Source organism: Portunus trituberculatus, chromosome 21 (genome assembly GCF_017591435.1).
Source record: "Portunus trituberculatus isolate SZX2019 chromosome 21, ASM1759143v1, whole genome shotgun sequence".
Taxonomy (NCBI): domain Eukaryota; kingdom Metazoa; phylum Arthropoda; class Malacostraca; order Decapoda; family Portunidae; genus Portunus; species Portunus trituberculatus.
In genome coordinates, this window is record NC_059275.1 from 14,062,034 (window position 1) to 14,077,033 (window position 15,000).

The 15,000-nt window shown below is 44.4% G+C and overlaps 1 protein-coding gene across 1 annotated transcript in view; it reads right to left on the reverse strand.

Moving 5' to 3' along the window:
* The window catches only part of LOC123507164 (relaxin receptor 2-like), a 214,617-nt gene that overhangs the window by 63,063 nt on the left and 136,554 nt on the right, over positions 1 to 15,000 (reverse strand). Inside the window, 1 exon segment of the mRNA XM_045259820.1 lies at positions 3,801 to 3,920. Within this exon segment, the coding sequence (XP_045115755.1) occupies positions 3,801 to 3,920 (120 nt within the window).

The window sequence follows — 15,000 nt, forward strand, 5'->3', positions numbered from 1 at the left end:
TCCAGTGTACAAACCTTTCTATAGATAATTACACCAATATGAGACTGATGACAAGACGAAAATTTAATATCAGAGGTAAGAAATAGAAAAACACACAAGGAAAGACAAAAATAAGAAAAACAACAGCAGAATGTATTATTAGCCCTTGGAAGGCAGTTCATGACAAGCAACCCACATCCAAGCCAAAGAGTAATAAAAACACTAACAGCCACCCAAGACACGACTGCGTAAAGCCAACTTCCCTCCACTAAATACCAGACCTTCCTCCAACCCCGCGGACTTTTCAGTGGCGACGCTTGAGGGCACCAAGGTTAGGAGCATAATTGTGCGATTCTCAGCAATTTATCAACTTAAATGAGCTATGAACACCACACCACGGCAGAGAGTGAGGTGAGGATCAAGGCAGCGTGTGTGTGTGTGTGTGTGTGTGTGTGTGTGTGTGTGTGTGTGGTGCGTCTCTCTCTCTCTCTCTCTCTCTCTCTCTCTCTCTCTCTCTCTCTCTCTCTTTCATCGTCTTTAGTGAATATGCAGTGAAACATGGAGGAAGCGAAGTGTGTGTGTGTGTGTGTGTGTGTGTGTGTGTGTGTGTGTGTGTGTGTGTGTGTGTGTGTGTGTGTGTGTGTGTGTGTGTGTGTGTGTGTGTGTGTGTGTGTGTGTGTGTGTGTGTGAGTGAGTCTGTCTGTCTCGCTAAACAGATATCAAAAAGAGCTCGATTGACAAAAGTATACAAAGCTAATGACTATCGGTCCATTTCCTTTGAAGTTAAATTGAGCGAGTGAAAAGAAAAATTGAAACAGAAGCCAGACTCAGATTAACGTATTGAGGTTTCTCTTGAAGGTAGCGGCATGTGATTACTTACCTTCCTGCTGATCCGTCAGAAGGTCAGTGGCGCTGGAGGTGATAGTGACGTGATTCGTGACTCCCAAGCGTTTGTATAGTGATTGAAACTTTGACGTCTTGGTGACTGGTACTCTCAATGGGACTTTCTATCGTACTTTTTATTTCCCTTGGCGAGTTACCCTTGTATACTTTTTTTTCTATGCGAGAGGGAAACTAGCCAAGGGTGACAAAAATTTTTAAAAAAGGCCTCACTTCAAATGCAAGTTCCCTAAAAGATTGGAAAGACTTAGCCGAAAGACAGGGACAAATGTTTTGAAACCTCTCTCTTAAAAGAAGTCAAGTCGTAAGAAGATGGAAATACAGAAGCAGGCAGGGAGTTCTAGAGTTTACCAGACAAATGTATGAAATGATTGAGAATACTGGTTAACACTTGTATCAGAGAGCTGGACAGAATAGGGAAGAGAGGAAGAAGAAAGCCTTACCCAACGAGGCAGCAGGAGGAGGGAAGGCATGCAGTTTACAATATCAGTAAAGAAATACTGTATGACTGATTGATTGACTAAGTGAAGGATGGACTAATTGTTTACTGTTTAATTGAATGATCGATTGACTAACTAGTGAACTGGCTGATTGGTTGACTGACTGATTAAATGATCGGCTAAGCGTTTCTTCTTTACCAGCATTGTACGTATTTAGAATTCCCTCGAATGTTTAACCCCTTCAGTATCATGCCACGGTTTCATATTCATTCTGGTTACTATTTTGGTAATTTTATACAGATTCAGAAATGTGAGGATTAAAATAGTAAAGACTCTGGCCATTAATCTTGTAAACTTCATAAACTATTACTAAATAAAACAAAATCATCTAACCATGCAAAAAATCAAGGTAAAAAAAAATATGCGTCTCAGTATTGAAGGATTTACGACCAATTTTGTAAGACTGGCAGCAGATAAGAGCGAAGATTGAGGGAAATACCAAACACTGATTTATGTAAAGTAGTGAAGCAAATTTTAACCTCTATAACAATAACACCTAACACAATAATCTGCAGCTCTCCTGGATTTTCTCTCTCCTCGATCAGGTTTCGTGGATTAAGGCTCGTATTTTAAAACACTTTTGTGCTTCACCTCCACTATTTCAAAAGGCTTTATTATATTACACGAGTTTTTAAGGTGCTTTCATGGTTCTAGAAGGAGTGACAAGATTTCTACAATATCAAGCAGAGAAACACTAGTGAAAACACCGCTGATTGTCTCTGTGGCCGTGGAATATAGTCGTGATGAGAGAGCAAATCGTTTCTGAATACAGGCCTGAATACGAGAAAGGACAAATTTGGACTGGTGGAGAAGAGAATACAAGCAGGAGTTTCTGAATAACCTTTCCATATTATAGTACAAATACTAATACACCCAAAGCCGGGCCATAATGATTTCAGGAACTAATGATCAACATGGAGCGAGTCTTAATTATTTTCAACGGCAGAGGTTCATCCGAGGGCAGAGCGGCGATGTACATTGCAATAACCTGATTATAAATTTCGCTCCTCATTTCCGATTTCCCAAAAGAGACTCGAGGCATTCCATCAATCCTAATAGCTGTTTCCTGTATATATTTCCATAGTCTCTCTCTCTCTCTCTCTCTCTCTCTCTCTCTCTCTCTCTCTCTCTCTCTCATGTCTATCTTTGTATAAATATGAGAGTAGAGAGAGAGAGAGAGAGAGAGAGAGAGAGAGAGAGAGAGAGAGAGAGAGAGAGAGAGAGAGAGAGAGAGAGAGATGCCGAACGAGTAAAACATGGAAAAACACACACTTCAAAAAATACAACAAAACTCCAACATAAAACAAAAAAATACACCATGAAAAACATTTGCTGGTAAATGACAAACACACACACACACACACACACACACACACACACACACACACACACACACACACACACACACAGGAAAGACAGAAAGCTTCACAATTCCCGTTTTCTATCGTCAGTGAAATTTCCCATCGTATCCATATAAAGAAAACGGAACGAAGAAGCCCTTCAGTAATGAGGAGGAGGAGGAGGAGAAGGAGGAAGAGGAGGAAGAAGAAGAGGAAGAAGAGGAAGAAGAGGAGAAGGAAGAGGTAAAACACATCACTAATGAGGAGGAATGAGATTACAGTCGACCTTGTTTGTGTGTGTGTGTGTGTGTGTGTGTGTGTGTGTGTGTGTGTGTGTGTGTGTGTGTGTGTGTGTGTGTGCGTGTGCGTGTAAAAGCGCTTATAATGAAGGAGTATGATGCTCGTAAGGAAAAGAAGAGAGAGAGAGAGAGAGAGAGAGAGAGAGAGAGAGAGAGAGAGAGAGAGAGAGAGAGTTCAACAAAATGTATAACAATAAATTAAATAAGTAGAATAAAAACATTGCAAAATAACAAACACAAAAAAAAACATCAGCAAAAGACAAAAATATAAACACAATCTTCTTTAGGGACAGTCATTTTAGGGAACATTTTTCTTCCCATTTTCTTTTCTTTTACCATTTTCTTCAGCACTTCCTTACCGTTCCCTTCAACCAGACCTCTTAGAAAAATCATGTAAATAATTGATCAAATAAACAACAAAACTAAAAAAAAAAAAAAAACAATAAGTAGATAAATAAAGAAGAGAATAAAAAATAATTAGGAAATAGATAACAAACAAAATAAAGCTGGAAAATAAATAAATAAATACTAGATAAACGATAGATAAGCAAACAGAATAAACAATAGAGAAATAAAACAAAAACCAAAAGAATAAATACAACAATAAGAGATACATAAACAAAACAAAATAAATAGATAAAATAAAGAAGAATAAAGAACGCAGCATTAAAATCAAAATAAATAATACAAAAACAAAACTGAACTAAAAAAAAAATCACATAAATAAATAAATAAATAAATAAATAAATCTCAACACGATCAAACAAAACCACTAAACTTACCACAATTGTCGATCTCGTCCTCACCATCTGGGCAGTCTTCCTTTTGGTCACAGAGGAAGCGCTGCTCGAGACACACATCGCCCGTGGAGGTGCACAGAAACCAGCCACTCGCGCACGATCCTGAGGGAGAGATGGAAAGGGAGACGTGGTGAGGCGACCCTGAAACTTTGGTATGAGAAAAAAAAAGAAGAAAGAGGAGAAATGTACTGGAGATGGTGAGGCAGTTATTGTTATTGTTATTGTTATTATTGTTGTTGTTGTTGTTGTTGTTGTTGTTGTTGTTGTAGTGGTGGTGGTGGTGGTAGTGGTAGTGGTGGTAGTGGTAGTGGGAGTAGTAGTAGTAGTAGGAGGAGGAGGAGGAGGAGGAGGAGGAGGAGGAGGGGATAACTGTGGTGGTAGTGATAGTATAGTAGTAGTAGTAGTAGTAGTAGTAGTAGTAGTAGTAGTAGTAGTAGTAGTAGTAAAAGTAGTAGTAGTAGTAGTAGTAGTAGTAGTAGTAGTAGTAGTAGTAGTAGCAGTAGCAGTAGTAATAGCAGTAGCAGTAGTAGTAGTAGCAGCAGCAGTAGTAGTAGTAGTAGTAGTAGTTGTTGTTGTTGTTGTTGTTGTTGTTGTAGCATGGTCATAAGCGTCATCATTTTGTTTAAGGAATTTATTTTACGAGTTATTTCATCAGCTGCTGTAAATAGATGGGATGTTCTGAAGTCACCAGAGGGAAGATACAGGATTCAAGCTGGGAATGAAGCCAGAGACAACTTACGAAAGAAAAAGAGATGAAATGACCCAAGAAATGCAGTTTCCCACAATTTCACATAGGTAACTGACTCAAATACAAATACATCATAATAACACAGGAAATGATATAAGAAGTGACAAGAAATTAATCTCCCATAATGAGTTCAAATTATCCACAACTGACTGAAAAATATATCCACAATTGACTGAAAAATGTGAAACCGACCACAAGTGTATACAAGCTGAGGATGAAACTAGCATGATACAAATACAAGGCCAAGACTCCACTAATGTATTCTCTGCTCTGTATGGTTTACGTAGACAAATACAGCCATGTGATTGCCTGTCTGATTGAAGGAACAGAGTACAGACAGACAGTCGCTCAGGGACAAACACACCCTGCGAAACTCCACAACAGAAGCCAAACATATACTAATTGAAGGGAAAGTTTCTAATGAGGGCATTGTCCTGTCAACAAACACAAGATGGTGAGTTTTTAGTTTGTTTTCCTTGATAAAAAGTCTCTGAATGATACTAATGATCCAGTCTTTTAAATATTCTGACTTGAAGATTTTCTGTTTCCTTCACCTTTCTCAATCTCTCATAACATTTTTTTTTATTTATACCTTGTGGGCTTTTCACGGGAATTTATGGGCTAAAGGAAATACTTTTTGGGGTACCTCCTATTTCAAAGCCCACCCGCCAGGAAACTGTTGCCCTGAGTGAGGAAGCCCAACCTACACTCGGACCGTGGACAGGATTCGAACCCGTGCGCTTGGAGACCCCTCGGACCACAAAGCACGCATAGTTCCATTGTACCACGGCGGCCCAAAAAAAAGCTGAGAGAAAAGCAGCGAATGTTTTCTATGAGCAACGTAAATAACTATAATAATAAAATAAATGACCGAGAAAACAATGAACTAGAAGCACTAACTGTATCCTCTAAATAGTGTAAACCAGTAGCAATGATAAGAATATTTACTTAAAAAATCAATTCAAAAGCAGTGAATGTATCCTCTAAGACACTAAATGACATACGTAAATCGGTTGTTATGATAAGAATGTTTGCAGGGAGATGAACACTCTCAAATATGTAATCACTCGCAATACTTTTGACGTTTACTAATATAAAGAAAGAAAACTAATAAATGAATACTGAAAACTGTCAATCACCCTTAATAAAAATGTTTGTTGAGAAAATAAACGAAAGAAAATCACGTAAATGTATCCTTTAACCCCTTCAGTACCGTGACCCATTTTCATATTCAATCTGCTTACTACTTGGTGATTTATATAGTCTCAGAAACTTAAGTGAGGATTAAAATGGTGAAAACTCTGGCCATTAATCTTCTGACCTCTATAGACCTTTCCTAATGTAAATGAAATCGTCTAATCATATTCAAAATTCATGGTAAAAATGCGTCTCAGTACGGAAGGGGTTAAAGTTACAACATCTTCATTTTCCTTACTAACTTGCCAACTCTTCCTCTAAGTTGACCCCGGTAATAATAATGAAGCTGAAAACTGAAACCGCGTGAGGATGTGAAGAGTGGCTGAGATGTGGCTCCCCTCCTCGCTCCCATGTGACTACCAGGCCCTCCAGCACTCGTCCATTAATGTACTGACGCAGCTGCCACGAAGAATCAGCCGCATTGCTCACGCCACTTGGCTTAACTCCACCGTGCACTTTATTATTTTGTTCCGTGCCGTGTGTGTAATGTGTGTACAAAATATAATATGTTGGGAGAATAATATTATTTCTTTTCTCAGGTTGTTGTTGTTTGTTTTGTGTTCTTATATTTTGTTCTTATTTTCATTTTCTTCATATAATTTTTTTCCGTTATTTTATCAATATTATTGTATCATTCTATTATCATCCTATTATCATTTTTCTAGTTTATTTAAAAAAAACATTGCAGTGGTAGAAATTAATTATTTTAAGGCAATATTGTGGTTTTCATAGTAAGGTACACTGGTTTCCTAGACACACACACACACACACACACACACACACACACACACACACACACACACACACACACACACACACACACACTTCCCCTACTTTCCTTCCTATGCATATTCAAGTGAGGGGAACTAGGATGGATGGGTTTTAAGTAATCAAACTTCCTACATCCTTTCCCCCCATCCCTCACAAACAAACACGGCAGCTGTGGTTGGTAATGAGTCTCAAATCCCACTGGTGAATATTGCTGCTATCAGGTTTCTTAAGAGATAATTCAACGTAAAGCTAGGGTTAAGGAGACATAGAAGTGGGAAAATTTGTACTGTTTACCCTCAAATTATAAGTTTTCTTTTAATTTGATGGCGTTTGTCGAAAGTTTGCAGTTTTATTTTAGTTTGGTTTAAGTGGTGGAGGCAGCGTCAGTGGTAGGATTTATTTGCTAATGGACTGACTGACTGACTGATTGATTGACTGACTAACTGACTGACTTACTGCTTGACTAAATGGCTGATTGACTGACTGACTCCCTCACTACTCACTCACCCACTCACTCACTCACTCACTCACTGATTTATTTAAGGGATTCATACGGAACCTCAAATACAAAAACTAAATGCACATCGATGAAGATTATTAATATATAAATTCACATTAAATAACGTGAAGAAAAAAATAAATAAAACAAGCATCGACACAACTATGAAAAAGAGAAAAAAAAAATAAGTTACACAAAATAAAAACGTAACAAGTCAAAAAGTTTACCGTATCATCAGCAACAACAACAACAACAACAACAACAACAACAACAACAACAACCCACTGATAAACAGCACCAATAAATAATACATAACCAGCGCAGTGATAAACAACATCAAACACATCAGTCTTCAATTACTGGCAAACTCTGCAACTCTGCCTGATTTCCCTGTTTTCCCCCTCACATGACGTAACAAGGCAAATCAAAAACCAAATTGCCTATCTATACCTTAAAAGCATCAATTACCACTAGACTAAACACTGTATAACTCTTAACCTGCTTCCCTTTCCGCTTAAACTTCAAGAGAGAAAAGTGTCAGCACATCTCGAGACTCAAACACGTCATTTAGTTTGGAAGAGTTATTGGTAAAGTTTCGAGTGTCAAGTTCCCTAAGTGTTTGTGTTTCCTGTATCCTCGTGACCTAAACCATTTCAAGAGAGGAGCAACAAGACACTGGCTTAACGAGGAGTAAATTAGCCATCTCGTTTGGAACTCTTTTTCCTCTAAACTCCATTTTTTTTTTTTTTTTTTCAGGAAGGGGGAGCAGCAATTAAGTGGACATTCCCCTTGTTTTTATTTCTGTGTCCTTGGTCTGCTCCTATTTCCACGAGAGAGAGAGAGAGAGAGAGAGAGAGAGAGAGAGAGAGAGAGAGAGAGAGAGAGAGAGAGACTGCACTATAGGTCGCTCTAAAAAAGATACGTCTACTCGTGGACTAGACTGCTCTGGAAATAAATGATTCACTAACAATTCAGTATTCAGCCCGTCGCCTTCATGTGTGCTGCTGAATGGTGCATCGAGGCCAGCCAATGACGCAGGACACACTATGATGGTGGAGGGAGAAGGAAGGAGAACTGTAGGCGTTTGTTTCTCTTTTCGTGTTACGGGATCTATTTACGTGTATTTAGTCGCTTTCTTAGATGTGGCAAATAATAATAAAAGCATGAAGAAAACGAACGAAAATATACATAAAAGCCTACACTAGTTTATTTTCCAAAGCACAACGACTCCTCAGCGTAAAATTCAAAAAGTTACAAAGTTCGAGATGAAAATATTAAACCAGCGTCAGAAAAATATTAATGTGTCGAGGCGAATGAAGATCCAAAGAAATTATTTAATCTTAGAATATGACATATATTATTAATATCGCAACCGTGCAGAGTGTGGCTTCTCTTTGGCCGCTCTTCTTGTTAGGAAGGTTGGCCGCCTGGGGAAGCCTGCCTGGTTTGAGAAGTAATTGAGGATAGGCTCTGCTGATGTGTGGCGCTGAGGTGGATGGTAGTCTGGTGGAGTGGTGTGTGGGGGTGATGTTTGTGTAGTGCATGTATGATTGTGATGTGGAAGTGGTTTGTGACTGGTGACTTGCGTAGGGAGTACAGTAGTGTAGGATGATGTGGTGTGATGTTTAAGTGGTGTTGGGAAGTGTAAGGTAAAGCAGTGTGGAGTGGAGTGGAAGGGGTGATGTTGGCGTGACGTGGCCTTGGGTGTGATGAAATGGCGCTGAGTGAAGTAAATTGACGGACATGGTGGCGTGGAGTAGCGTGGCGTGGCGTGGTGTGGCGTGGAAATGTGCATGTTAGTACCTTTGTCACATCAACTCTTAAGATATTTCCCATTGTTGTCTGTATCTTCTCCCATAAAATACACACTACACATTCACATTAATTCATATCTTTTGTCCTTCAACTTAAACACAACTTGCTTAGAATTTCTCCGCTGGCAAGTTAATTAAGGGAAGTTCCAAGAAACCATCAAACCTACACGTGGCGGTCCCTGTAGGAAACTCTCGATAGACCAAGGGGATTAATACACAGTGGAAATGAGTATGGCAGGTTACTAGACTGCTGACCACCAATGTATCTCCTCCAGTGCAATAATCCAGAATGCAGCCACAGCCCATCACCCGCCCAGACCCAAGCACTTACGCGTTCAATATCAAATAACAATACCGTGACTCCCATTCGCTTCAGTAAAGGCAGCGCGACACACGGAGGCTTGAATGCGAATGTCCGACGGAAGTAAAAGTTTCCTGAGACGTTGAAAGTGATGTCACGAACTGAGCATCTTCTGGAACGAGCGCATTTAGGAGTTTCTTAAGGTAAAATGAGACCATGTTCTTATTCATGTTTTTTTTTCTGTTTTAGTAACAATTCATGTACTTTTTATAGTTTATGCTACTACTATCGCAAATACAAATGCGCGATGTCAAAACTTATGTATAAACAAATGCAGGTTATCTTCATTTCTCCTTTATGGTATAGTTTATTTATAATTCATGTTTTTTCAATACTACGCTAATTCTAGTACTGATATCAATACAGACACTAGTTATCCTCAATTTCGTTCGTTCATGGGGAGACTTAGGAGGTTAAAGAATAAATACTTTTGATATCATACTAATACTGATAGAAAACTAGCTTACGTAGGTGTAAATCTCTCTCTCTCTCTCTCTCTCTCTCTCTCTCTCTCTCTCTCTCTCTCTCTCTCTCTCTTTCTGATCCCCTCAAGCCAAAATCCCCATTATCATTTCGTAGCTCCACTCAACACGACAGAATATCAAAACGCAACACTACGTTATATACATACACTCAGCCACACTCCTTACTTAATGGACACTCCTACCATGCCCTAAGAATATCTCTCCTCGCTGCCAGGGAGGAAAAAAAAAAAGCGAAATGGTAGCAGCTCTTCGTATTTTGCTGAGCGTTGTGAAATTGTCGGGACGTGAGGTGAGGGTCGTGGTGGCGGTAGTGGTGTTGGTGGTGGTGGTGGTGGTGATGGTGATGGTGGTGCTGCTCCCTAGTGGCGGCTTTGCAAATTGTCATCGCCATCTCCATACGAATGAGTGCAGGTCCCTCTCCTTTATGTTGATGTGAAAGAGAGAGAGAGAGAGAGAGAGAGAGAGAGAGAGAGAGAGAGAATTTCACCCAAAGCCCATTATTATTATTACAGTAGTGTTAGTGTTATTATTTCTATTATTACTTTTCTAAGCAAGAGGGGAAGCCGGTCATGGGCAACAAAACATAAAAAAAAAAGGTCCACTTGAATACCAGTTCCCTTAAAGATCAAACAGAGTTAGCCAAAAATCAGGGAGAAAAATGTCTTGAAACCTCCCTCTCAAAGGAAGTCAGAAATACAGATGAAGGCAGGGAGTTCCAGAATTTTTGTTTTAAACTACTTGAAAACACGGAAAATTTCAATTTGATTTTAGACACAGACGACGTCAATAGACAAGTTGATGTTTTTACTTCTACTTTTATCAAATGTTTGGATGCTTGTGCTCCCTTTGTTACCAAGGAAACTAAACGTCCATTTGCACCATGGATGAGTGACTGTCTGCGTAAGGCAATGAATCTTAGAGATGACACTAAGAAAAAACTTCAGTCTGATAGATATATCATTGCTCTTCAGGAACAATATAAACATGAAAAGAAGCGAGTCAAAACTCTCATTGCTGAATATAAAGTTACATATAATCGCAAAAAATGTCTTGATAATAAAGGGAATATTTCTAAGACTTGGCCAACCATTAAAGATATTGTTCCTGACTGTAAGAATCACTCTAGAGAATACAATTTTGATGATGAAGCAAAGAAAGCCAATGAATTTAATGTTCACTTTGCAAACCTAGGGAGAAACACTTATGATAAAACTCAAGAAACGCTCCATGGTGAAAATGTACCTGATTTTAATGACGCAAATGTTATTTTAGATGGTGTTAGTATTTTTAGACCGCAGCCTGTACACATAGAACTTGTCATCCTAACTAAAAAAGTCTTAACGAAACTAAGGCAGTTGGTTCTGTCGGTATTTCAATGAAATTTATTAAGGATTCCTTATATGTTACAGCCTTATCTAACTTGTATTATCAACACCTCCATTATCACATGCAGGCATGTTCCCTTCTTCTTGGAAACATGCCCTTGTGGTTCCATTGTTTAAGAGTGGCGATACAAATAATTTGAACAATTATAGACCCTTTTCGCTTTTACCCATTCTTTCAAAAATACTCATGAAAATAGTAGCTGGTCAACTCATACAGTTCTTGGAACGCAACAAACTCATGTCTAATGTACAGCACGGGTTCCGCCCTAGACTATCCACAGAGACTGCACTCACGGTTATTACGGACAAAATATATGAAAATATGGATTCAAAAAAATATCTCTTTTGACTTTATGTGACCTATCAAAGGTTTTTGATAGTGTTTGCTACGAGAATCTGCCACGTAAATGTGCTATGCTCAACATTGATAACTTTTGGTTCTCTAGTTACATTCAGAACAGATCACAATCTGTCCGGATAAAGAATGAAATTTTGCAGGAAGTACATGTGGGATATGGGGTTCCACAGGGCTCAGTTCTTGGCCCCATTCTCTTCTCCATATATAAAAATGACCTTGGTGGAAAAATAGATGGATGTTCTCTGATACAGTATGCCGATGACACCCAGTTTCTTACAGCCGATACTATTGACAATCTTAATAACCTTATCAATAAAACAGAAGAGGCAATGCGTAAAATAAAACTATATTTCATTACTAATGGACTTCTATTAAATCCCAAGAAAACACAATGCATTTTTATTAGAAACAGACAACTGTTATCTCGAATTCCTTGAAAGTGATGTCACGAACTGAGCATCTTCTGGAACGAGAGCAGTTAGGAGTTCCTTAAGGTAAAATGAGACCATGTTCTTATTCATGTTTTTTTTTTCTGTTTTAGTAACAATTCATGTACTTTTTATAGTTTATGCTACTACTATCGCAAATACAAATGCGCGATGTCAAAACCTATGTATAAACAAATGCAGGTTATCTTCACTTCTCCTTTATGGTATAGTTTATTTATAATTCATGTTTTTTTCATCACTACGCTAATTCTAGTACTGATATCAATACAGACACTAGTTATTCTCAATTTCGTTCGTTCATGGGGAGACTTAGGAGGTTAAAGAATAAATACTTTTGATATCATACTAATACTGATAGAAAACTAGCTTACGTAGGTGTAAATCTCTCTCTCTCTCTCTCTCTCTCTCTCTCTCTCTCTCTCTCTCTCTCTCTCTCTCTCTCTCTCTCTCTCTACCATGGTTATTTCTTAATTTTCCCAACTTGATACATTAAAATACAAGAAATTAAGAGATAAACAATAACTCCCTCCCTCCTCCCCTCCCTTGGGAAGTCCTCTGGCCTAGCCTGGGCCACCCCTCCCTCCTCCCTCCCTTGGGCAGTCCTCTGGCCTGGCCTGGGCCACCCCTCCCTCCTCCCTCCCTTGGGGCAGCCCTCTGGCCTGGCCTGGGCCACCCTCCCTCCTCCCTCCCTTGGGGCAGCCCTCTGGCCTGGCCTGGGCCACCCCTCCCTCCTCCCTCCCTTGGGGCAGCCCTCTGGCCTGGCCTGGGCCACCCTCCTCCTCCCTCCCTTGGGCAGCCCTCTGGCCTGGCCTGGGCCACCCTCCTCCTCCCTCCCTTGGGCAGCCCTCTGGCCTGGCCTGGCCACCCTCCCTCCTCCCTCCCTTGGGCAGCCCTCTGGCCTGGCCTGGCCACCCCTTCCTCCTCCCTCCCTTGGGGCAGCCCTCTGGCCTGGCCTGGGCCACCCCTCCCTCCTCCCTCCCTTAGGGCAGCCCTCTGGCCTGGCCTGGGCCACCCCTCCCTCCTCCCTCCCTTGGGGCAGCCCTCTGGCCTGGCCTGGGCCACCCTCCTCCTCCCTCCCTTGGGCAGCCCTCTGGCCTGGCCTGGGCCACCCTCCCTCCTCCCTCCCTTGGGCAGCCCTCTGGCCTGGCCTGGGCCACCCTCCCTCCTCCCCTCCCTTGGGCAGCCCTCTGGCCTGGCCTGGGCCACCCTCCTCCTCCCTCCCTTGGGCAGCCTCTGGCCTGGCCTGGGCCACCCTCCTCCTCCCTCCCTTGGGCAGCCCTCTGGCCTGGCCTGGGCCACCCCCCTCCTCCTCCCTCCCTTGGGGCAGCCCTCTGGCCTGGCCTGGGCCACCCTCCTCCTCCCTCCCTTGGGCAGCCCTCTGGCCTGGCCTGGGCCACCCTCCTCCTCCCTCCCTTGGGCAGCCCTCTGGCCTGGCCTGGGCCACCCTCCTCCTCCCTCCCTTGGGCAGCCCTCTGGCCTGGCCTGGGCCACCCTCCTCCTCCCTCCCTTGGGCAGCCCTCTGGCCTGGCCTGGGCCACCCTCCTCCTCCCTCCCTTGGGCAGCCTCTGGCCTGGCCTGGGCCACCCCCTCCTCCTCCCTCCCTTGGGCAGCCCTCTGGCCTGGCCTGGGCCACCCTCCTCCTCCCTCCCTTGGGGCAGCCCTCTGGCCTGGCCTGGGCCACCCTCCTCCTCCCTCCCTTGGGCAGCCCTCTGGCCTGGCCTGGGCCACCCTCCTCCTCCCTCCCTTGGGCAGCCTCTGGCCTGGCCTGGGCCACCCTCCTCCTCCCTCCCTTGGGCAGCCTCTGGCCTGGCCTGGGCCACCCTCCTCCTCCCTCCCTTGGGCAGCCTCTGGCCTGGCCTGGGCCACCCTCCTCCTCCCTCCCCAGGGCAGCCTCTGGCCTGGCCTGGGCCACCCTCCTCCTCCCTCCCTTGGGCAGCCCTCTGGCCTGGCCTGGGCCACCTCCTCCTCCCTCCCTGGGCAGCCTCTGGCCTGGCCTGGCCACCCTCCTCCTCCCTCCCTGGGGCAGCCCTCTGGCCTGGCCTGGGCCACCCTCCCTCCTCCTCCCTTGGGCAGCCCTCTGGCCTGGCCTGGGCCACCTCCCTCTCCCTCCCACAGGGCAGCCTCCTGGCCTGGGAAGGCCTTCCCACCTCCTCCCTCCCTTGGCAGTCCCCTGGCCTGGCCTGGCTCCCTCCTGCCTCCCTGGGGCAGCCCTCCCAGGCCTGCCCCCTCCTCCCCTCCCTGGGGCAGCCCTCCTCCCCCCTTCCCACCCTCCCTCCCTGGGGCCCCGGCTGGCCGGCCTCCTCCCCCCGGGCTGGCCCCACCTGGCCAGCCTCGGGGGCCGGCCTCCTCTCCCTGGCTGGCCCCACCTGGCCAGCCTCGGCGGGCCGGCCTCCTGTCCCGGCTGGCCCCACCTGGCCAGCCTCGGCGGGCAGGCCTCCTGTCCCGGGCTGGCCCCCACCAGGCCAGCCTCGGTGGGGCAGGCCTCCTGTCCCGGGCTGGCCCCCACCTGGCCAGCCTCGGCAGGGCCGTTCTCCTGCCCCGCCTCGGGGACAGGGGCGGCCTGGGCCTTTACGGGGGGGTCTGGTCGGCTGCCCACTCTTTTGCCATTGCAAAAGAGTACCGGGCAGCCCTGCCCCCCGCGAACACCCTGCCCCCTGGCCAGGCAGAGGAACAAGACGGCGTGCTGCCTCGCCGTCGTGCGCCTCACGCCTGCCAGGAGGTCTCTCAGGGTCATCTCCTGGCAGAAGACTATCCTGTCTCCTGCCAGGCACTCGACCCTGATGGGTGTTTCCGGGTCTTTGGCGGCCAGTCTGCCCACCTTCAGACTGGCCGCCTGCTCCGACGCGAGGGGCTTTGCCCCCCCCTCGGTCCCCTTAGGGAAGGTGAAGGAGGCGATGGAGCGCCTCCCCTTGCCGCAGCAGCCCGGTGACCGGGGCCGGGACATCCTGATGGCGTCCACCCGACCCTCGCCCACCAGGCTCAACCTCGCCTCCACACGCACTGTTCGGCTGCTCCTGTTTCCCATTCCTAAACTTTAACAAATAAAAAATGTGCCTTGCTTCAGTTTTGGCTGAGTGTGCAAAAGTAGGATGGTGGTGAAAACCGGCTGTGTGAG